The 22,536-nt window shown below is 42.9% G+C and overlaps 1 protein-coding gene and 1 pseudogene across 8 annotated transcripts in view; both read left to right on the top strand.

The window, feature by feature from the left end:
- XPNPEP3 (X-prolyl aminopeptidase 3) overlaps positions 1-20,957 on the top strand; it is a 95,790-nt gene extending 74,833 nt beyond the window's left edge. For 2 of the 8 annotated variants that reach the window (XM_047865075.1, XM_047865076.1), the window contains exon 10: positions 1,344-4,977. In XM_047865075.1, the coding sequence (XP_047721031.1) occupies positions 1,344-1,510 (167 nt within the window). In that variant the 3' untranslated portion in view covers positions 1,511-4,977. Of the gene's footprint in view, positions 1-1,343; positions 4,978-8,056; positions 8,064-20,667 lie in introns of those variants that run through there. The other 6 variants (XR_007153740.1, XR_007153737.1, XR_007153738.1 and 3 more) reach the window with 6 other exon arrangements.
- On the top strand, positions 13,147-21,247 carry LOC125170683 (60S ribosomal protein L14-like; annotated as a pseudogene).
- Positions 21,248-22,536: the final 1,289 nt, after the last annotated feature.

Here is a 22,536-nt window from a genome sequence, read left to right on the forward strand (position 1 = left end):
GAGTCACCCAGGCACCCCAAGAGTGATTTAAAAAAATTTGTTGTTGTCGTTTGAGAAGGTGGGGGGGGAGCAGAGAAAGAAGGGGACAGAGGATCCGAAGCGGGCTCTGTGTGGAAAGCGGAGAGCCCATTGCAGGGCTTGAACCCACGAACCATGAAATCATGACCTGAGCTGAAGACAGATGCGTAACTGACTGAGCCTCCCCGACGCCCCCCCCAAAAAATTTATAATGTTTATTTATTTTTGAGCGACACAGAGTATGAGCAGGGGAGGGGCAAAGAGAACTGGAGACACAGAATATGAAACAGGCTTCAGGCTCTGAGCTGTCAGCACAGAGCCCGATACAGGGCTCAAACTCATGAGCCGTGAAATCTTGACCTGAGCCGAAGTCAGACACTTAATTAACCAGCTGAGCCACCCAGGTGCCCCCCAAGAATGATTTTTAAATTGTCAAGAAAATGTATTTCAACAATAGATTTCAAGTGTTTTCATCTCTAAAGTATATAAATTATAGTTGGGACCCGACTTTATAGTACCCAGTCACATGTTGCTATTATGTATGCCTTATGTATTATTCAGTATAGTCTGGTGGTGCATGGGTGCTTCCTTAGACTTTGAATACATTTTCCTTCGCTGATCTTTTTTCTTTTTATCCCAGGGCAGCATCTGTGAGTATAGTGGAGGAAGTTTCCAGTTTCTTAAATATGAAAAGACCTGTTCTTATCTTACTTCATGATTAGAAAGGGGACTCTTAGAATTGTCCAAATGTCTGTTAAAGTCTTCCTGTTTCTCTCTTACTCTCCATTGTGTACATCAGTTATATTTACGGCTTATTGGAAAGAACTTACTTGAGTTTTTCTAGTTTATGGTTGTTCAGGCTAATAATCTCAAAATAAGTGTTTTTCATATATTTTAAAATACTTTATGTCCTTATTTTAGCAAAGTTCCCTTTTCCCATGGGATGACTCGGGAGGGAAGGAATGCATTTATATAATCTACTGGTTTCTGGCACATATTAACATACTCAAAAGTAACTTTAGTGGCCTGCTTGAACCACTAGAATATGACAGAATCATGATCACTATTATCATGGTCACGTGGCGCCTGTAGTCTAGTTCACAAAACTAGAGTAATAGTTCTAGCAATGATAGCCAACATTTATTGACCATTATGTGCCACACACTTTTATGTGTATTATCTCAGTTAATATCCAAAATCTAGGTAGATACTGTTAGGATCCCAGTTCTACAGATGAATTGTAACACAGAGAGGTTAACTTACTTATCCCAAATCATCCACTTACTGCCATTTATGAACAGCACATTCTTTTTTCTACTTTTCAGGCATTTATATTCCAGAGGATGACAGAGATGCCCCAGAGAAGTTTCGTGGTCTTGGTGTGCGGATTGAAGATGATGTAGTGGTGACTCAGGACTCACCTCTCATCCTTTCTGCAGATTGTCCCAAAGAAATGAATGACATAGAACAGATATGCAGCAGGGCCTCTTGACCCTCACTGCAGCCCACGTGCAGCTCAGGTTCAAACGGGGTGTTTGTTCGCATCTGTGCGCGTGTCCTGAGTGTGTGTGTCTCTGTGTGCACATTTATACACGTGTTCTGTTTGGGAGTGTGGCAACTGTATGAATGTATGTAATTGTGTGTGATCTTTCTTTGTTGTAAGTATCTAGAAATCTGGGAAATTGAATTTTTGAACTGGATGTTACTACAACTTCAGTAACATTAACTCTGTACAGTTAATGACCAAGGCAGTTTGAATTTTTAAATGTAAAGAAAAATCGTGGTTACATATCTCCATGCATTCCAGTTAACACAATTAAATATACAGAAACTTTTCTCCTTCTCTCCAGGTCTTTCCCTTTCTGCACTTTGGCTAAGATCTACCTAATGTCATAAGATGTTTATGATGCTTGTATTTTGAGCTAACCACCAGTGTCTCTGCCTATACTAAAAACCACCTGTCAGTGATTGTGGGTGGCTAGTACATACCTTCCATAACTGCTGTCCATTTTTTCCAGATCCTACGTCTCTACTGGAGCCATATGAGCCCTTGTGGGCACTGGTGTCCTGCAGTCCCACCATTCAGCTCTAATCCAGATTCTAGCAACACTAACTATTAAAACAGTTTTGAGTTTTTCTTGCTATTTGGCTGCCTATGGCCTGGAAAATGTTTAGACTCTTGATAAGGGAAGAGATGGAAGAGAAAGAAAAACATATTTGTGTCTTCTGTAGATCTAGACCTCTGTCCATCTGTTCTCAGGCTGAAGATGATTCCTATCCCAGGCATCCATGCTTTCTTGATAGATTCTTAGTGCACTGACCCTTATGGCACACCCTAGAAGCTGCCGCCCCGGGGAAAAGGTAGATCCTCTCCTTAACCCTCTTGAAGTCGGAGGAATGGCACCCACGTTTCAGAGAGATGCTCCTGTTACAATTCTGTAGTTTCCTCTAGTGCAAAATGCGGAACTCACCAAGAGTTCACCAAGAACATCCTGTGATCCTTTCATTTCTCTAATATTAGCCCTGGAAGGGCAGTAGGAAGGAGTCATATTTCCCTCAACACAGTACTGGCTGCAGTCATACAAGAACTCAGTTTGCAGAATGAATAGGGCTAGATTGTCACAGGTGGTTTATTTGGGAGCTTCTGTCCTAGAACTAGTGTGTTCACCTCCTTTAAACCTGGATATGGCCCAAGATGTACAGAACCTGCTGGTTGTTAGAGCGTAAAGTCAAGGGATTTTACGAAAGAAACAGGCGAGGGGATTAACACTTGGTGTTAGATATTTGCCCGTCTCACCAGGAAAACCCAAGGTACACAGCCAAAAGCAGACACACGGCATCATCAGGGGACAAAGATCATGTTATAAATCAGTGATACACACGGTGTCCTGCCAGTGCTCACCCTCGAATGCTTGGCTCTGCTAAGCAGCTGTGGGAACGGATGGCCACACAGCCGGAGTCTCGTCCCCAGGCCTGTCCTCCCCGCCTCCCTCCAACTTCTCAGCCCTATGCTACTTTCTAAAAGAAGGGGACTGAAAATAAATCCACAACTTCTCACCCTCTGGGCTTCTGTGGCCCCAACAACCCTTTCCTTGGATTGAGTTTCCTTTGTTCATTTACAATACTGAAATAAGGAATTTCCTTTTCTGGCTATAAATCGTTTTCAGGAGTCTTCAACTTTCTAAGTAAAAGCCCAGTGACTTTTATGTATAGCGTCATACCTGGACATGAAACAGACTTCTGGTTAGAACCTAGTCAAGTTCTGCAGCTGTCACGAGCCACAGAATGGCTGTTGCAGAATTCTTCTGGTGATTTTTAGTCCCTGGCCCAAGTATATTGTCCTTTGAGTCCCAGATTAACTTCAGTAGCTAAGCATCGGATCAGACTACCAGCACCATCAAGAGCCGGCCTAGTGTTTCTGGGCCGCCTGATATATTCGGGATTTGTTAAGCAGATAGTGGTGCACAGTGCAAGAATCTCACGCGTTCTTAGCCACACCACAGACATGCCCCACATTTCCTCCATGTCGAAGTCTCATACACCAGCCTCTCCGAATGAAAACCTTAATTCTCAGAAATCCTTCAAATGTTACACTAGGATCTTTCTCCCTCAGTTGAAGAGAGATGGTTGGGTCATTGATGATGCATACCATCTAAATGAAGGAAGCACTTCCAGATAGGCTCTGCCACATCCGTTTGTGTGTTTGTCTCAGGAATTGCTGTTTTTCTTCATTTATTTTTATTTAATAAAACACAGTATTTTATTTAATAAAATATTCCTGTTTATTTAAAACACAGGAGTAGAAATACTGGAGTAGAAACCCTCCTCTTCCCATAGTCCTCATATCCAAATTAGGAAGGTACTCCTCATGAGATGACTTAAAGTTCTCTTTGTGTCTTCTTTTAAAACTTGGTTATTCTTTCACTAAGCTTTGTAACAAGGTCAGAAAGGGAAAAATCCTACCATAGACATTATATCTTAATTTGAGATAAAGATTCATAAAGTAAGAAAACCCAAGATAAAGACATTGTAACTCATTAAAATAGGAAAATTGAGCTGTTATATTTTTCAAAGCTTAGATAACCGACACCCTCCTTTAGCTTTCTTGATAATACAAAGATTACAGATCTGATGCAGGAGTGCTGGCTCCCCTTCCCCCATGTCTGTGTGAGAGATCACAAGTAAGGCATGGGGACTGCCCACCAGGTCAGCGGTGACCTCAGAGTCCTTTGGAACACTGTGTTTCCAATAACCGCTACCAATAAAACAAAGTTGGGATCTGAGTCAGAACCTATCTGCCACCCCTCAGTTGGCATATGATCAACAATAATGTAGTGTGTGTGTGTGTGTGTGTGTGTGTGTGTGAGTGTTAGAAAATAAGTGAGGACCCAGGCTGGTGGAAGCATAAAGGACCCTCTTGGAAGAGGTTTTTATGATGTTAATTTTTTTTTTTTTTTTTTTTTTAATTTTAGTTTCCTGAAGTGGGAATCTGTCACCTAAAACTTAAGCTGATAGGGTTACATTTTAAGCCTGGGAAAATATACTTCAAGCTGAAGTGTTTAATGTTCCTAATATAATGAGAAAGTGAATGCATCATTAATGCTAATGTTTAATGAGAGCAGAATTCCATTGTCACAAAGCATGTGGGTCCTCCTGACTGTTCTTAACCTCTGCCTAAGTGTCACTGAGGAACTTGGCGTGAGCATCAGTATTGCTCAGATCAGGGGTCCCCACTGAAATCAAGGCCTTACAGGGTGTGCTCAATGAGGATCTGAGAGAGCTGCAGGCCTTGTTAGCATTTCTTAATGCTTTGTATGACTTTTGTGCAATTATACAAGTTCAGTTTGAACAGAACGCTGTTACTTTTTAAGTCTCTATCCACTGAAAATAGGTATGTCATTTCCCAACAAGGGAAAAGCATTTATTACTATCATTTTAAAAATAAACCATATAACAGTGTGTGGCGTGTATGTGTTATTTTCACATCTAGAGTTTACAGCTTTAAATGTGAGAACGTTTTGTTTTACAAAATGTCTTATAAAGAGGCACACCTGGCTGGCTCAGTCAGTAGAGTGTGCGACTCTTGATCTCAGGGCTGTGAGTTCAAGCCCCACATTGGGCGTAGAGATTACTTAAATAAATACATATTTAAAAATATATAATTTAGGGACACCTGGGTGGTTCAATCAGTTACATGTCCAACTCTTGATTTTGGCTCATGTCATTACCTCATAGTCGTAAGATCAAGCCCCACATTGGGCATCGGGCCCCTGTCCTGGGCATGGAACCTGGGTGGGATTCTCTCTCTCTACTTCTCTCTCTCTCTCTGCCCCTCCCCTGAATAAACAAATAAAAATTTAAAAAATATTTGCAGAGTATTAACTGCTGTCACAAAATCATGATTTAGACTTGAGATGATCTTATCAGAGGGGGGAAATGAATGGATTAGATCCAGCCAATTAAAAGATTGACTCAAGTATCTAATGTATAACACGGTGACTATAACTGATAATGCCATATTGTGTAATAGAAATGTGATGAGAGAGTAGAACACAAATGTTCTCACCAAAAGAAGTGGGGGGGGGAATAAATATGTGAGTTGATTGATACATGTGTTAATTAACCAGGTGGGGGGACATCCTTTCACAATGTGTATATCAAGTCATCATGATGTACACTTTAAACATCTTACAATTTGGTTAGTTACACCTCAAGAGAGCTAGGGGGAAAAGGTTGACTCTCCACAAAACTGACCCATAGGTCTCCAGACAGCCCCTGTACCACTCAAGACTATAAACTTTGGCCATGAGCATTTTATGAAGGATGAATTTTGTAGGGAAGTAATACCAGTGTGCAAAGTTGTAAATTTGTGAACTTTCTCAGCCATATAAAGAGCCATAAATGTGGCCATTTCTTCCTAGTAGGAATCCTCTTTAAAATCTGAAGCTTTCTGGCTGGCTCAGTCAGTAGAGCATACAACTCTTGATCTTGGGGTTGTAAGTTTGAGCCCCGTGATAGGTGTAGAGATTACTTAAAATCTCTAAAAAAATTTTTTTTTAATCCTTAAATAAAATCTGAGGCTTTCTGTAAAGTGTGCCTCCAAGCATTTTTCACATACTGGCATACATAAAAAGATATTTGTGAGGGGGTCCCTGGCTGGCTCAACTGGTGGGGCATGTGACTCTTGATCTCGGGGTTGTGAGTTTGAATCCCACATGTGGTATAGAGATTACTTAAAAATAAAATTTTCTGGGGCACTTGGATGGCTCAGTCGGTTAAGTGTCCTACTTTGTCTCAGGTCATGATCTCATGGTTTGTGAGTTCAAGCCCCACATTGGTCTCTGTGCTGACAGCTCAGAGCCTGGAGCCTGCTTCAGATCCTGTGTCTCCCTGTCTCTCTGCCCCTCCCCTGCTCACACTCTGTTTCTCTCTCTCTCTCTCTCTCTCTCAGAAATAAATAAACATTTAAAAAATTAAAAATAGGGGCACCTGGGTGGCTCAGTCGGTTGAACGTCTGACTTCGGCTCAGGTCATGATCTTACAGTTCGTGGGTTCGGGCCCCACATCGGGCTCTGTGCTGACAGCTCAGAGCCTGGAGCCTGCTTCGGATTCTGTGTCTCCCTCTCTCTCTGCCCCTCCCCCACTCACACTCTGTCTCTCTCTGTGTCTCAAACATAAATAAATGTAAAAAATTTTTTTAATTAAAAAAATAAAACATTGGGGCGCCTGGGTGGCGCAATCGGTTAAACGTCCGACTTCAGCCAGGTCACGATCTCACGGTCCGTGAGTTCGAGCCCCGCGTCAGGCTCTGGGCTGATGGCTCAGAGCCTGGAGCCTGTTTCCGATTCTGTGTCTCCCTCTCTCTCTGCCCCTCCCCCGTTCATGCTCTGTCTCTCTCTGTCCCAAAAATAAATAAACGTTGAAAAAAAAAAATTAAAAAAAAAAACAACATTAAAAATAAAATCTAAAAGAATATTTTTTGTGTGTGGCACAATGGAATAAACGAGGGGACTTAGGAATGTATACATGTGACTTAGAGAAAAAAAATTCATTCTATATCCTTTATACAATTATGATGAGAAAAATAATATGTACAAAGTTTTATAGAAATTTTTAAATTTATATAACAGTTCTAAGAAATGATTTTTAAAATGTCAATAGGGGCGCCTGGGTGGCTCAGTCGGTTAAGCGTCCGACTTTGGCTCAGGTCACAATCTCACAGTTCGTGAGTTTGAGCCCCACGTCGGGCTCTGTGCTGACAGCTCCAAGCCTGGAGCCTGCTTCACATTCTGTGTCTCCCTCTCTCTCTGCCCCTTCCTGCTCATGTGTCTCTCCCTGTCTCAAAAATAAATAAACATTAAAAAAAAATTAAAATAAAATAAAATGTCAACAGAAGACTTAAGTCATTGTGGGAACATGACTTTTTTTGATAACAGTCTGAAATCCTACACACAATCCCTAATCCAGACTTTATAGTGATAGTATCTTCAGATTCTTCATAATCACCATCATACAAGAAATTTATGTGCACAAATATGTCACAAAAAATTTAAAACCATTTTTATAATCGTTTAAAATTTATGATTGGAGGCTCAGTCAGTTGAGGGTCTGACTCTTGATTTCAACTCAGTTCATGATGCCAGGGTCGTGGGATCCAGTCCCACGTCAGGCTCCACGCTGAGCATGGAACCTGCTGAAGATTCTCTCTCTACCCGCCCTGTGCTACTCTCCCCCACTAGCACATGCTCTCTCAAAAGAAAGAAAGAAAGAAAGAAAGAAAGAAAGGAAGAAAAAGAGAAAGAAAGAAAGAAAGAAAGAAAGAGAAAGAAAGAAAGTTATGGTTGAACTGATGATAAATGAGATGTAGTATATCCATATGGTGAAATATTATTCGACCATAAAAAGAAATGTACTGATACATGTTACAGCACAGCTGAATCTCGAAAACATTATGCTAAGTGAAAGAAGCCAGACTCAAAAGGCACATAATGCATGACTTCATTTATATAAAATGTCCAGAATAGGCAAATCCATGTAGCCAGAAAGTAGATTAGTGGTTGCGAGGACCTGGAGGTAGAGGGAAATGGAGAGTGACTGCTAATAGAGTTTCTTTTTCACATGTTGGAAATAGTCTGGAATTAGAAGGTGATGGTAGATGCACAGCTGAGAGCATGCTAAAATACCTTGAATTGTATACTTTTAAAGGGAATTTTATGGTATTTGAGTTAAATCTCAATAATTTACAAATGAAATTAAATTTAAAGACTCCAACTCCTTTCATTGACAAATGTGATATTTCTTATAACGTGGACTTCAAACTGAAATCAGTCACATCAAATATTTCAAGATGATGAAGCTATAATTCACAGAAGGTACATGTGTTTTTTTAGAACAGTCATCCTGGGGGTGCCTGGGTGGCTCAGTCGGTTAAGCATCCAACTTCAGCTCGGCTCGTGATCTCACAGTTTACCAGTTCAAGCCCTACATCGGGCTCTCTGCCGTCAGCACAGAGTCTGCTTTAGATCCTCTGTCTCCCTTTCTCTCTGCCCCTCTCCCTCTCATTCTCTCTCTCTTTCAAAATAAATAAATAAACTTAAAAAAAAAAAAAAAAGAACAACCACTCTGCCCATGGCTTTGACCACAAAGGTCAGAAGTTTTCCATGTATGTGAAGCAGAAAGCCAGGCTGTCCCGAGCTATACCTGCAAGGATCCTTAGCCCCATCTTCAGCCCCCATTCCTCACATGGCTAGCAGCACCGTGGGTACCTGAAACATCAGATGCTATAGCAACACTATGGCCCCCTTGTCTTTGATGAGCAATAGCACACTCAGCAGCTGCTGCCGAAGTGAATGACCAGGTGGTGGCATCCCTCCTTGGCCAGATTTCAGTGAGTCCAGGACTCCTAGTGACCAGGTGACCGGTAATGGAGCTCTAGCTACTCCAAGTTTCATCCATCTGGCCATCCTGGGGACAGTGGAGATCAGTATCTCCCAGCACACTGATTTCAAGGCACATCACACAGGGTATTTAAAATTGTAATACCTAGGAGCGCTTGGGTGGCTCAGTCGGCTAAGCGTCCAACTTTGGCTCAGGTCATGATCTCATGGTTTATGGGTTTGAGCCCCACGTCAGGTTCTGTGCTGACAGCTCAGAGCCTGGAGCCTGCTTCAGATTCTATGTCTCCTTCTCTCTCTGCACCTCCCCCACTTGTGCTCTGTCTCTCACTCTCTCAAAAGTAAGTGAACATTAAAAATAAATAAAATTGTAAAATCTAGAATTGTGCTGACTGGAGCTTACCTTGGACATAAGAATTTGTAGCACTATGTAAACATTGATCCAGATTCGCACCAGTTTGTAAAGCCTCGTGGTTCTGGTTAGTTGCTACTAAATGCAATGTTTTCTTAGGAAAGTTGAGATTGGGAAGCCTACAGTAATATATCAAAAATGTTTTTAAAACCAGTCATCTTGAAAACGTTATTCAATGTTTCATTGCTCAGTATTTGGCTATGCTGTCTACTCTTGTCACAGATTAAAATCTCTAATAGAGGCTCCTGGCTGTCTCAGTCAGTAGAACATGCGACTCTTGATCTCAGAATCGTGAGTTTGAGCCCCACATCGGGTGTAGAGTTTACTGAAATAAAAATAAATAAATCTCTAATAAACTATAGCCAATCCTTGCACTAATTATAATCTGGGCAGTGGGCTATACATTACATGCGAATGATTCTATTTTACAATAGGGATCGCTGTGCATAGTAAATTGTACCTGACATTGCGTAAAATAGAGCAGGCATGGGGTCCACCAGCAGAGGCCTGAAAGAATATGCTCTTGACAAAAGTATTTATAAGAATATGGTGGTTCCTCAAAAAGTTAAGCAGAGCTACCATTTGACCCAACGATTCCACCTCTGAGTATGTACTCAAAAGAACTGAAAGCAGGAACTCAAACATATTTGTATACTCATGGTCATTGCAGCATCATTCACAATAGCCAAACAGTGGAAACAACCCAAATGTCCATCAGCGGAAGATGGGATAAACAAAATGTGACATATACACACAATGGAGTATTCAACTTTTTAAAAATGTAGCTCTCATACATAGCTACAACATGGGTGGACCTTTAAGAACTTATATTAAGTGAAATAAGCCAGATTTTAAAAAGGACCAATATTGTATGATTCTGCTTATATGAAGTGCCTACAGCAGTCGAATTCATAGAGACAGAAAGTAGAATGCTGGTTGCCTGGGTCTTGGGGGAGGGACGAATGGGGAGTGATTGTCTAATGGGGACAGAGTCTGGTAAGGGAAGACGATAAAGTTCTGGAGAACTGGAGAACCATCTGGTGATGGTTGCACAACCATGAGAATATACCTAAAGGCACTGAACTGCACACTTAAAGAGGTTTGAATGGTAAATTGTATATTTATCACAATAAAAAAAATCTTAACTAGAAAAAGAACTATATTAGCATGGGGGCAAGGGGAAGAGGAGAGCCAAAGGCAGACTGAGTTTGACAGTATTTATGTAATTAAACTCTTCGCAAATCTGCACGTCATTCTCTGCAGGGGCCAGGCTAATCTTCCCCGTAGTTCTGGTTTTAGTGTACTTGCGGCCAAAGCGGGCACCGGTACTTAAGTAATTAAAATAAGAATTGATAAAATGCTAAATCGCTATCAGCAAATAACAGGAGTTTGTAATCCCTTGGTCACTGCAATAATCAGACGATCAGTCTGAAGTGTCGTGGGTATTTTGAGGTACCTATTTTTAAAAAGATATACCCAGGTGAGTGTTAGCAGGAAATAGTGTCATAAAAAGAGGTTGAAAGAGTGGGGCTATTTTGAGTGGAGAAGAGAAGGGTAAGGGGAACGTGCTGGCTAGCTAGCTCTGAATATCTGAAAAGCTGTCATGTAAAACATTTTATTTTATGCCGCTCCATTAGGCAGAACCAGAACTGGTGGGCGGAAACACTCTCATAGAATCAGAATTTTAGAGGTAAAAAGGGGGTTAGCGAATTTGTCCAAGCCCCTTACAGATGGAGTGAGGTGAGGGCGGTCAGGTTCACAAAGACGGGTCCGTAGATAGATGCGGGTTCCCACAGCCCATTCCCAACCATTTCCACTCTCTTCCAGATTTCAGTACCTTTGCCTCCTCAAAATTGGCCCCATATGTTCCCTTCCGTTTGCAAGGAAAATAGCACCTCATTGTGGGCTCTCTCCTTCACCCGCTCCTGACTCTCTTCTGCCTGTGCCCTTGGTCCCCTCACTCTCAGTGTCCTCGGTGTCTCCAGCCCCCAACAGTGCTCCTGCCTCTTCCCCAGAGACATTTCCTCAGCCTGCGACAATCCACAGGTGGATGTCTTTTTCAGTGTCACTCCACCTCTCTAGACTGTACTATTTTGTTATGCTGTTGTCCTCGCATCTCATGAGCCACCCCGTGGGATTCACTGCTAAGCTATGACTACTCCGAAACCAACGCTGCTGACGAAAGACGTTATCACACTTTGCCTCTAGGGTCTGAGGGGCACGTATGTCCATCGGAATCCAGTCAGGAAAATAGAAGTTACTCTAAATATTCAAAACAGAAAATGTAATATCAGGAATTGGTCTCATAGGAGCCCCAAGAGCAGGACAATGGCATCTGAGGCCTCCCAAAGACTGCCAATGGCTGGAAGCTTCCCTCACAAGTCAGCTGCAGAAGCTGGGCCACAGAAGGCCTGCCTGCTGATGAGGCGACATCACAGACTCAGCCCCTGCTGGGGATGCCGCTGGACAGGACAAAAAGGAAGGGAAAGTAAACTCCCTCCCTCTAGGCCACCCCCTCTCCCCTCCCCTCGCCCCTCCCCCACTCCTCCTCTCCCTTCCCTCCTTCACCTCTCCCTCCACTCCTCCCCACCTCCTCTCACTTCTCACCCTCCCTTCCCTTCTCTCCTCCCCTCTACCCCTCCCCCCTCCTCTGTCCCGCCTCTTTTACCTGTCCTCTCCCCCCTCCCCTCCCCCTCCCTTCCTCTTCCTTTCTTTCTCCCCTCCCCACTCCTTTCCCCACCCCTCCCTTCTAACCCTCCTCTTTCCCCTCCCTTTCCCCCACCTTTCCTCCTCCCCTCTCCTCTCCCCTCCCCTTCCTTTTAACCCTTCCCTCTTCTCCCCTTCCTCTCCCCCTCCCTCTCCCCTGTCTCCTCCCTCTACCCTTCTTTCCTTCCTCCCCCTCCCCCTCACCTCTCACCAGTGCCTCCCACTGGCTGAGCCAGAAGCCAGCTGACACTGACCTCCAGGTCAGTCCTGCCCCCACCCCATGACATGAAACAACAGAAAAAGGGTGAGGAACATATCTGAAGGCCAACAGATTTTGTCATTTTATGAGTGCACAAATGATGAAGTTACACAGTGAGTGTATAAACCCTCTTCCAACAAAACCCACATGTCTTTTTTTAATATGCAAGACCAGAGTATATATGTAAAGATCTCCTGATACAGAAGAAGATAGCGAAGTTTGATACCATTCTAACGAAAATTTAATGTATGGGTGCTGAGGTGACTCGGTTGGTTGAGCGTCTGACTCTTGATTTCGGCTCAGTCATGATCCCAGGGTCATGGGATCAAGCCCTGCGTGGGGCTCTGTGCTGGCCATGGGGCCTGCTTGGTATTCTCTCTCTCTCTCTCTCTCTCTGCCCCTCTCCTCCACTCGTGCTCTCTCTCTCTCTCAAAAAAAAAAAAACCTTTAACTTCTAAAAATTGACAGCTTTTCCACCATTTTATTGCTTTACATCAAGTTGCTATTTGATGGAACACACCTTACAAAGGTTAACTTGCAAAAGGTCATACTGAAAATGAAGTAAGGTCTGTTTTGCCTTTCTTCCAGGAATGCTCATAGCAGCTTTATTTGTAACAGTTCCAAACTGGAAACAATCAGAACATTCATCGACAGGTGAAGGGACTAACGTATAAATGTACGACCATACAATGGAATACAACTCAGTGGTAAAAATGGATGAACTATTGATGAACGCCGCAGCATGCATAAGTCTCAAGATAATTATGCTGAAGGAAAGAAGTCAGACCGAAGCAAGAGTACATATATACTGTATGGTTCCATTTACATAAATTCTGGAAAATTCAAGCTAATCTACAATGACCAAAGCAGATTCAGTGGCCACCTGGAAGCAAGTGGAGGATGAAGAGGGATGCGAGGGAGGGAATCACAAAGGGCACGAAGACATTTTTGAGGGTGATGCACATGTTTGCGATCCTTTTTTTTTGCTCACCTTCTCTGTAATAGATAAGCTTAACATGGGTGGCAAATTTTAATAGAGTAGAAAGCCTTCACTATATATCATCTACATTTAAAGTGTATTCATCTTTATGAAGAGAGAAGTTCCAAGACTAACGTGCACTGAAAATGAGAAATTTAAGAAATTGGCTAAACTGCTAGTTTATTAAAGTTGTTTCACCTGGTGGTTACAGTTTGTTAAATCAGTTATATATTGGCTTGAGAGCAACTGGTCATGATAAAATTATCCAAAATAAAGACTTATAAGATAAGTAGGCTTTAAAAGAATACCATACTCCTAAAAATACCAATTTTTATCTTTTAGGAATTGGTCAAATGTAAATACATGTATTACATTATATGTTTGTCTATCTAGTTTATTTCTTATAATAGTTTTTGAAAACTATCACCATAACAGAGGTTATTTCACAGAGGGACTTATGTAGTGAAGCAAAGCCATCAAGCACCCATAAACATATGACATCTATCATGAGTACCTGTTCATATACCTTCTCTCTGTCACCTTATCCGATCACCACCCTCAAAAAAATTGTCATTTTCATAATGAATTCCCGAACTATCAGGCTTACCAAACTTTAGCGCTCTTCCTACCCCACACCCTACTCCACCACACACACAGACACACACACAGACACACAGACACACAGACACACACACACACACACACACACACACACACACACGTTATTAAAAATCAGTACATGCCTTAAGCAACCTTGAAGAATGTAAAATCTGTCATTCTGATATCAAGTAGTTCTTTATTTTTTTTTTAATTTTTTTTAACGTTTATTTATTTTTGAGACAGAGCATGAACAGGGGAGGGTCAGAGAGAGGGAGACACAGAATCTGAAACAGGCTTCAGGCTCTGAGATGTCAGCACAGAGCCCGACGCGGGGCTCGAACTCACAGACCGCGAGATCATGACCTGAGCCAAAGTCGGCCGCTTAACTGACTGAGCCACCCAGGCGCCCCTCAGGTAGCTCTTTAAAAACTTTAATAAGCATAAGTTCACATGGAGTGTTTAGTATTTAATGCAGATTTTCATGCCTACTCTTAGAACTACCAATTTCATGGTTCTAGGTGAGGAATCAGTGTTTTGATCTTTCACCTTTGACATTATAATTATTATGTGTTGTGGTGTGGACCTCCTTAGGTTCACTTTCTTTGGAACTCTCTCTGCATCCTGAACCTGGATGTCTGTTTCCTTCCCCACGTTATTTCTTCAAATAAGTTTTCTGCCCCCTTCTCTCTCCCTTCTCCTTCTGGGACCCCCATAATGCGAGTGTTTGTTCGCCTAATGTTGCCCAACACATGCCTTAGCCTTTTCTCATTTTTTAAAATTCTATTTTCTTTTTGCTCTTCAGCTTGGGTGTTTCCCATCACCCTGTCTTCCAGGTTGTTGATCTGTTCGTCTGCATCTTGATTCTCTCCAGCATGTTTTTCATTCCAGTTATTGTATTCTTCAGCTCTGATTCATTCTTTTTTATGTTTTCTATCTCTTTGTCAAAGTTCTCACTAAGTTCTTTCCCTCTTCTCTCCAGTCTGGTGAGCATCTTTAGGACCATTACTTTGAACTCTTGATCGGGTAGTTCATTTATCTCCTTTTCATTTAGTTATTTTTCTGAGGTTTTTCCTATTCTTTGGTTTGGAGCATATTCCTCTGTCTCCTCATTTTGCTTGACTTTCTGTGTTTGTTTCTGTGAATTAGGTGGAACAGCTAATTCCCCTAAACTTAATAGAATGATCTTGTGTAGGGTCATCCCCTGTGTGGACTGCGTGCCTGGTGACTTTGACTCGCTGGCTAGAGATACGGCTGGTGTGGGCTGGGGGTCCCAGGGCACTCTGTGCTGGGGCTGCCCTGGTGGGATGGCCAGAGCTGAAGGAGTGTGGGCCGGGGTAGTCCCAAGACTCTTGGCACAGAGGGCACACTGGCAAGACAGCTGAAGCCAAAGCAGGCACAGGCTGGAGGTGTTCTGGGGCTCTCTGCATTGTGGGCACACTGGGAGGACAGCTGAGGCTGAAGTGTCCCAGGACACTCCACATAAGAGCACCCTGGCGGAGAGGCCAGAGTGGAGGCAAGCACGGGCCAGGGTGTCCCAGGGCGCTCTGCTCCAGCAGTGCCCAGGCAAGTCATCTGGGGCTGAAGTGGTGCAGACGTGGAGTGTTCCAGGGTGCTCGCACCTTTGTCACCTTGGTGAGATGCCTGCAGCTCTAGTGGGCACTGACCAGGGGTGTCCCGCTGTGCACTGCACCGGGCCACGTTGGTTGGATGTTGGGCTGATGTGGGCTAGGAGCCCAGGGCTCACTGAGGCAGTAGGCTGGCTCGGGCACCCAGACTCTGCTCCCTTCCACACTATCAAAATGGAGGGGGATGTAAACCGTAGCACTTGCCAGCCTCTCTGACCCAGAGAGTGTTCCAGCAGCTCCCCCACCATTTGGTAGGGTTCTTGGGATGGACCTTTATATTCTAGTTGCTATTTTATTTTACTCTCATTATTTTTAAATAGGCTCTGTGCCCAACGTAGGGCTTGAACTCATGACCCTGAGATCAAGAGCCACATGCTCTACTGACTCAGCCAACCAGATGATACTCTTCTAGTTGCTGCTTTATTTTTTTTAATGTTTATTTATTTTTGAAAGAGAGACAGACAGACAGACAGAGAACAAATAGGGGAGGGGCAGAGGGAGAGGGAGACCCAGAATCCGAAGGAGGCTCCAGGCTCTGAGCTGTCAGCACAGAGGCCAACACAGGGTTTGAACTCACAAACTGTGAGATCATGACCTGAACCGAAGTCGGAGGCTTAACCGACTGAGCCACCCAGGCACCCCTCTAGTTGCTGTTTTAAACGACTTTTTTTTTTTTTTTCTGTGCCCCAGGGTGTCCAGAGCTCACTGAAGCTGCAGACTGTGCAGCAGGAGCTCTGCTCCTGTCTCAAGGTGGAGGGAGATTGTGAACCACGGCACTCCCCAGCACCCCCAACCTGCACCCCCACCCCCACTCCAGAATGCAGTCCAGCAGCTCCCCAAAGTGTGGCACGGTTCTAGGGCTGAATCCTTTATATTCTAGTTGCTTTTTCAAACCATGGCTTTGAACCTGCTCTTACTCGCTCTCTACTAGAGAACTACCCCACGGCAGTTCTCAGGGTCAGGGTGGGGGTTCCCTTCGTTACTGTGTGCCTGTCTCTCTCCCTATTCTCAGTGTGGTCTTTCTATATTTTTGCTGTGCAGAAGCTGTTCAGTCAGCCCTCACTTCTTCTTCAGGAGGAATTGCTCTGTAAGTAGGTGTGGATTTGGTGTGTTCGTGGAGGAAGTGAGTTCAAGGTCTTCCTCAGTCACCATCTTGGACTGAAACTCACAAAATAGGTTCTTGACTGAGTTCCTTCTCAGTTTCTTCCCCGCTGTTCTGGAACCATTTAGAATCTATCTTAGATCTGATTCAGGTCCTCAGCAACCAATTTGACCATGTTCACCTAAAGCATTTGTGGAGAGCCAAAACACTCTCTGGTAAACTAATATACATCCAAGCAGCATCTTCTGAGTGACTTCAATTACTTATGTATAAAAATATACGTGAAGAGGGTTAGTGACATCTGTAACCCTAATGAAAAAGCAATTCCCAATTCTCTTATTTTTACCTTGGAATTTTTTATGGGATGATATCATTTTATGTCAAGATTATACTCCAGGAAAATTCCACATTATAGCAAAGAGGGGAATTATTTTTATAGAAATTAATGTAAAAAGTCTAGCTGCATTTCCAGACAGCTAGTCCCAAACATTCTGATCTATTACTTATACAGATTGTCCCCAAACTCTTTGAATGACACGATCATTCCTAATTTTAAAACGTGGATTCTGGGGGCCCCTGGGTGGCTCAGTCAGTTAAGCATCTGACTTCAGCTCAGGCCATGATCTCACATCACAGTTCATGAGGTCGAGCCCCACATCCGGCTCACTGCTGTCAGCCTGTCAGTGCAGAGCCTGCTTCGGATCCTCTGTCCGCCTCTCAGTCTGCCTCTCCCCCATTTCCTCTCTCTCTCTCTCTCTCTCTCTCTCTCTCTCAATAAATAAATAAATAAATAAATAAATAAAACATTAAAATGTTGATTCTGGGCTCAAGAGGAGAGTATACAGATATTCTTGGTACTTCCCCAAAGATGACTACTCAAGTGTAGTCTTTGACCAGAGGGAATTAGGCAAAAGGTGAGGACACAGCTAAAGTCAAGAGCCAAGGTGGGCACCCCCAGATCCATATCCAGGAGACAGCAGCTGAGTGGGTGCGAGAACATGCAGTTGACAGAGAGTCTCAAGTCCTCCCTCTTTTTTCAAGACAGTGAAGAGTGTCCATTTCTCTCTGCAATAAATCTTAGCCTTGAGAATCTCACAGTAACACATGTAAGCACTACATAACTACAAAATGCATAACTTAGAGCAAAATTATCCTAAATAAACGTGTCAGTGCAAAAGGGAGCAACATAGAAAGGGTCAACATGGAACTCTATAGTTTTGTTCTGTTTTGTTTTAAATAATGCATATGGTTGTGTATCTCTGCTGGCCAAAGAGAGAGGGAGTTCAGATGTGTACTACTCATCAACAGAAAGAAGCCTGCCTGCAATTGAAATTTTGCTTTGGGTGAAATATGTGAGGGCAGCTCAGGGCTGGCTGGGCAGATGCATGAACTGCTAAGGGGAGGTGTGCTCCCACCCAGTGCCCTGTACTGCAGACACTGGGGCCCAGGCCCATACTCATCGTCGCTCATTCAACTTCGCTGAGCTTCGACTGAGCTAGGTGCCGGGGTGAAGAGGGGAAACAGTCCCTGCCCTCGAAGAGTTCTTAGTCTATAAGACACTGGCATGGAAAGCATTATAATACAATATAACATTGTAATAGAGTTGCAGAGGCAGTACAGGAAGGAAGGCATGAGCTGCATTTGAGAAGGGACTCGGGGGGCGCCTGGGTGGCTCAGTCAGTTGAGCGTCCGACTCTTGGTTTCAGCTCAGGTCATAATCTCATGGTTTGTGAATTCAAGCTCCCCGTTAGGCTCTGTGCTGACAGCATGGAGCCTGCTTGGGAATCTCTCTCTCCCTCTCTCTGCCCCTCCCCTGCTGGTGTTCTCTCTCTCTCTCTCTCAAAATAAGTAAATAAACATTAAAAAAAATTTTTTTTAAAGAGAAGGGGAGTCAAGATCACTGGTCAGAGAAGATACCCCATGAGTTTCATAATAAAATTGCCGTATTTGGATAGTACTTTCACTTACATTACTATCTCACTGATGCTCAGAGTGATCCTGTGAGGTACGTTATTATGTTCATCTTACAGACATGGAAAGTAGGCTGCCAGAGGTTGTGACTTACCAAACTTCATGTAGTTAAGTAGAAGATCTGGCTGGAATTCCGTTCTTCGGACTTGAAACCATGATGTGCAAACCTAACACTCACTGAGCCTTTACTGGGGTGATGTGCTGGGCCAGGCTTTCTGTGGCGTTATTTCATTTAATCTCTGCAGCAATAATTCTTACCACTCCTCATTTTAGAAATGAGAACACCGTGATTTATGGAAGTTAAAGTAACTCGTCCAAGTCAAGATTGAATTTAGCTATGACTCAGATCCTGAGCCCCTAACATCTTTACCGCATGATGCTGTTTCCCACCCTTTCTCAAGGAAGGACTTCAATTTTCAATGATCCAAACTGGCTTAGTGCGGTTGGTACCAGACATACCTGGGCTAGAATCTTATTGGTCATTAACCAGCTCTCGGATCTTATAAAAATTTACTTAACCTCTTAGCTTCACTTTCCCCAATATATGGGGAAATCTATATAAGATTAGGAATTGTATATATCTGGCCACCCTGGTTGTTTTGCTCACAGCATTTTTCCTCATTCTTTTATTTTGCATTTCACCTGATTCGCAATTAATTGCTTTTGTCTGCCTCTACCTGTAGACTCTAAGCTACAGGAGGCCTAAGACTCCCTACACCCACTTTGCTTACCGTTGTATCTCCAACATGTAGCACAGAGCCTGGCACGTGGTGGGTACCCAATAAATACTTGTTCAATAAATAACTCATCCCAGAGGAAAAAGAGACTTCTCCCCCTCCCCCCCGTTTCATTATATAGGACTTCCCTGTAAGGATTCTAGTAGAAGTAACAGGGCAATGAGATATTATGAATGACCAGTCCTGGAATATTTAGGACCATCTCCTGCCAAGGGAGGTGAGATGGTGATTGGCAACACTACCAGAATCACAAGTAGGGCCAGCATCACATAGTGCGATGGGGAACGATGAGGCAACATTTCTACCAAAACAAGGTTGGGGAATGCTGAAAAGTCCAAAACTGTGAACACCATATATGTCTTGAGAAATGCAGTTACGTGCTCAGCTCGTAATGAGATAGACTGATGAGCTCCTTGAAGGCAGAGATAATACCTTATTCAGTGCAGTCTGTAGCTTAAAATGGTGCTGGCATTTTCTTTTAATCAATCTTATTATTTTGATATCACTGTAAATTCCACCTGCAGTTATAAGAAATAATACAAAGAGATCCAATGTGCCCTATACTCAGTTTTCCCCAATGCTAAGATCTTGCAAAACTATAGTACAATATCACAACGAAGATATTGACATCGATGTGGTCCAGACACCCAAATATTTCCATCACTGCAAGGATCCCTCGTGTCGCCCTTTTATAGTTACACCCATTTTTCTCCCACCTCCTTTCCTCCTTAACTCCTGGCAAGCAGAAATCTGTTCTCCATTTCTATAATTTTGTCATTTCAAGAATATTAAATAAATAGAATCATACAGTAACTCTTGTATGGTTTTTTTAAATATTTTAAGCTTATTTATTTATTTTGAGAGAAATAAAGAGAGAGGGATGGGCTGAGAGAGACGGAGAGAGAGAGAGAATCCCAAGCAGGCCCTGCACTGTCAGCTCTGAGCCTGATGCAGGGCTTGAACTCATGAACCATGAGGTCATGACCTGAGCCGAAATCAAGAGTCAGGTGCTTAACTGACTGAACCACCCAGGTTTTTTTAATTCAGCATAATTATCTGCAAATTCAGCCACTTGGGTATATCGATAGCCCATTCCTTTTTATTACTGAGTGGTATAGATATACCACAGTTGAACCATTTACCCATTGGAGGACATCTGCACGTTTCCAGTTTGGGGCTGTTATAAATAAAGCTGCTAAAACCCATGTATGGATTTTATGTAAACAGCAGTCTTCATATCTCTGGGATAAATGCCCAGGAACTCAATCACTGTAGTTGCGTGTGTACGTTTTAAAGATACTGCCACTTCTCACTGAACGCTGCCAGTGTGGTGTTCAGGCATCTCACGGAGGTTGGCCCAGTAGCCTACGTTTACTCTGGGCCCCGTGCCAGGAAGCTGGTCATGATTGTAGGTGTTATTGATCAGAACAGGGCTTTGGTTGATGGACCTTGCACTCAGGTAAGGAGACAGGCTATGCCTTTCAAATGCATGCAGCTCCCTGACTTCATCATCGAGTTCCCTCACAGTGCCCTCCGTAAGTATGTCTGACAAGCCTGGCAGAAGGCAGATATCAATACAAAACGGGCAGCCACAAGACGGACCAAGAAGATTGAAGCCAGAGAAAGGAAAGCCAAGATGACAGATTTTGATCGTTATGAAGTCATGAAGGCAAAGAAAATGAGGAACGGAATAATCAAGCTTGAAGTTAGGAAGCTACAAAAAGCAGCTCTCCTGAAAGCTTCTCCCAAAAAAGGAGCTGCTGCAAAGATTACAGAAAAAAAAAAAAAAAAAGATGGCCGCTGCAGGCAAGAAGGCTCCCGTCCAGAAGCTTCCTGCCCGGAAAGCTGCAAGTCCAGAAGGCGGTGCCTCCAAAGGCTCAGAAGGATCAGAAAACTCCAGCCCAGAAAGCACCTGCTCCGGAGGCATCTGGCAAGAAATTCTAAAAGCATGAGAGGCTTTTATAAATAAGTAATAAATTTTCTTTTGGACAAAAAAATTGAATAAAGATACTACCAAAGTGTTTTGCAGGGTACTGTACCATTGTTCATTCCTACCTGCAGTGTATGAGTGATCTAGTTTCTCTGCATTCCCGCCAACATTTCATGTTGTCACAGTTTTTAATTTTAGCCATTCTGATAGGTGTATAGTGATAACTCATTGTGAATTTAATTTGCATTTATCTATTGGGTAATGACGTTGAGTATCTCTTCATGTGCTTATTTGCCATCTGTATGTCCTCTTTGGTGAAATATTTCTTTGTTGGGGCACCTGGGTGTTTCAGTCGATGTAAGCGTCTGACTCTTGCTTTCGGATTCAGGTCATGATCTCATAGTTTGTGAGATTAAGCCCCACGTCGGGCTCTGTGCTGACAGTGCAGGGCCTGCTTGGGATTCTCTTTCTCTCCCTCTGCCCTCCCCCACTTGCAATCTCTCTCTTTCAAAATAAACAAACATTCAAAAAATACATATATCTCTTCGTGTCTTTTGCCTATTTTCCAATTGGATTGTTTGGTTCTTAGTTTTAAGAGTTCCTTCTATGTTTTGTTGGATATTTGGTTTGCAAATACTGTTTTCCCACTCTGTAGTTTGTCTTTTCATCCTCTTAACAACATCTTTTATGGAGCAAAAGTTTGTAATTCTGATGAAGTCCCATTTATCGATTGTTCCCTTTATGGATCATGCTTTGGTGTCAAACATAAGAACTGGCCCTAAACCCCGCACATTTTCTCCTATGTTTTATTCTAAAAGTTGTACAGTTTTATGTTTTACATCTAAGTTCATGATACAGGTTAATTTTTGTGTAAGGTGTGAGAATGGTTCAAATGGTTGCTTGTTTTGTTTTGTCTATGAATGTCCATTTGCTCCAGCACTGTTTATTGAAAATGCTCTTTCTTCCATTAAATTGCTTCTGTGCCTTTGTCAGCATTTAGTTGGGTATGTTTGAGCGGGTCTTTTCCCAGGTTCTCTGTTCAGTCCATTAATCTCTGTGTCTGTTCCTCCACCACTACCACAGAGTCTTGATTACTGTAGGTCTATGATGAGTCTTGAAAGCAAGACTGTACTTCTCCGTCTCAAAATTGTTTTAGCTATTCTAATTCCTTTGTCTTTGCATATAAATTTTGTTTATTTATTTATTTATTTATTTATTTATTTATTATTTTTAAATAGGCTCCATGCCCAATGTGGGGATTAAACTCCCCACCTTGAGATCAACAGTCCGATGCTCTACTGAC

This window comes from Prionailurus viverrinus, chromosome B4, assembly GCF_022837055.1.
Source record: "Prionailurus viverrinus isolate Anna chromosome B4, UM_Priviv_1.0, whole genome shotgun sequence".
NCBI lineage: Eukaryota > Metazoa > Chordata > Mammalia > Carnivora > Felidae > Prionailurus > Prionailurus viverrinus.